General features: G+C 36.2%; 1 protein-coding gene across 1 annotated transcript; it reads right to left on the minus strand.

Moving 5' to 3' along the window:
• Window positions 1-281: 281 nt before the first annotated feature.
• On the minus strand, window positions 282-1823 carry LOC106325957 (cysteine-rich repeat secretory protein 12-like). Its single transcript, XM_013764006.1, has 2 exons — window positions 1027-1823; window positions 282-522 (listed from the first exon to the last, which is right to left on the minus strand). The coding sequence occupies exons 1-2, from the start codon at window positions 1736-1738 to the stop codon at window positions 359-361; spliced, it is 876 nt and encodes a 291-aa protein (XP_013619460.1). The 5' UTR covers window positions 1739-1823; the 3' UTR covers window positions 282-358.
• Between the last annotated feature and the right edge of the window lie 226 nt (window positions 1824-2049).

Here is a 2049-nt window from a genome sequence, read left to right on the forward strand (position 1 = left end):
AAAAACAATGAAGAGTACCCTGTGCACAGCACGGGTTGAAAAATACTTGTACTCTATATAAAGAGCAACTTATCCATCCATCCACTAATTTTTTTTTTTTTTTGAAAAAGGGCTTAATATCCATCCACTAATTTTACGAAGTAATTACGTATATAATGTAATTCAAGTAAATAGTCTTCTCTTTTACAAAAAAAATAATAAATACTCCTCTCTAATTTTTTTTGCCATCAATAGTATTCTCTAATTAAAATTCACTTATTAACTAATTAAACAGCTAAAAATGAACAACCAATCGAAATAAAATGTTGAAAATGATAGTAGAGATGAGTTCTATTGTCAGATCTCCTCATTAGTATATTCATTCGAGCAAAGAACCACACACAACAAATAATATACCCAAAACAAAAACATAAAAAAAGTATGACCATAATGATTTAATTAAATCAAGTAAACTTGTTGTCCTCATATATAACAAATTCCTTTGGGTCGCCACGTGCTTAGCCCGAATCCCTTTCCTGAACTCTACATTGAAACCATACAATTATCAAATATACGTCTATACTTAAATTATAGGATAATTGATTTAGGTAACAAAAAAAACCGATGATAAAATAGCACATAAACAATTTTTATTTTGAAATAACACTAATTAAAAGTAAAAATGACTAAATTATTCTAAACTCTAATTAAAGCCTTATCTTAGCTTCACCTCTTAAATATTAAACCTTAACTCCTAATAACTAAACTTGTACTCAAATATAAAATTACAAATTATTTAATTTTTCAACTAATGCTATTTTCGGTTTTCCAGTTTTTGGAACAAAAGTTATTTTGGTGATATTCTACAGTGTACTTCTCTAATTTATATACATTATAAAACAAAATAACGCATGACAGAAAATGTTCAATATATAGTAATTAATATGCTTCTACATTTATGATCTTACTTTATTTTAAATTCTCCAGAATTTATATCGAATCTTAAAAAAAAAAAAAAAGCAACGGAGTAGAAAAGGCTTTAACTACCTTCACCGATGGCTCCATGCGACGAGTAACCAACGTAGCACTTGGCTAAGTAGACGTCACCCCAAGTGCTTGTTCCGCAAAACGGTTGAAGTTTCAGCCGCTGGATCGCTTCCATCAAACAGTCTTGACAATCGGTTGCACTAAGATCACCGGTGCACTGCGCTACGGCTTGCGCTTCCCCTGACCTCTCCACTCTGTATGACGTACCACTATTTGCAACCACTTTATCAACCAACACCTTAGCCTGAGTCAACTCGTCCGACTTATACTTATACCCAGCCGGTTTTCCGCAACTCATAACCATAGCCGTCGTATCCGCCACTCCAAAGAACATAACGTTATCGTACTTCACTAAGCAGCCTTCGAGCTGTAAAGCGCAGCCGCTCTCACCAAAGCTGTCACTTTGGAGCAGGCTAACAGCTTGCGTGACACAACTAACGCACTCACTGGAGGAGAGATCACCCCGGCACTGGTGCAGTCCGTAGTTTCCGTTGACGGTGAGGTTGTTGTATGTATAGATAGAAGCTGAGTTTACGAACATGTTGAGTAGCGAGTCGACGTTTGACCTGGAAGACGATCCTGGAAAGTACTTTGGTGGAGAGCAGTAGTGGTAGTAGACTAACGGCTCTACGGTGGGAAATGCAAAATTTGTGAGAAGATATACGGCTGCGATGACGACGGAGATCGAGATAATTGCTATTGTCGCTGACATGATCACTTTCGCCGATGTGTTGCCTTTTGGCCTTTGGGTGTATATGTCTGTATCACAAAATATGAGTATGCATGCATGAGATAGGGTCAGGCAACTCTTTATGCTCAGTGCGTTAATACATATATCGCTACACCATGATTAACCCATGCTCTTAAGGTGGGGTTCTTCCTTTCGGATAAGAACGGTTTTTTAGCTTTTAAATAAGAAAAACTAAGAACCGTCTCTTCAATAAGAGATATGAAAGACGGCTCTTATCCGAAAAGTGTAAAAAAAAGTGTAAAATCATGAGGTAAGAACTCCAAATTAAGAAC

The sequence above is a fragment of the Brassica oleracea genome, chromosome C2 (assembly GCF_000695525.1).
Source record: "Brassica oleracea var. oleracea cultivar TO1000 chromosome C2, BOL, whole genome shotgun sequence".
NCBI classification, from domain to species: Eukaryota; Viridiplantae; Streptophyta; class Magnoliopsida; order Brassicales; family Brassicaceae; genus Brassica; species Brassica oleracea.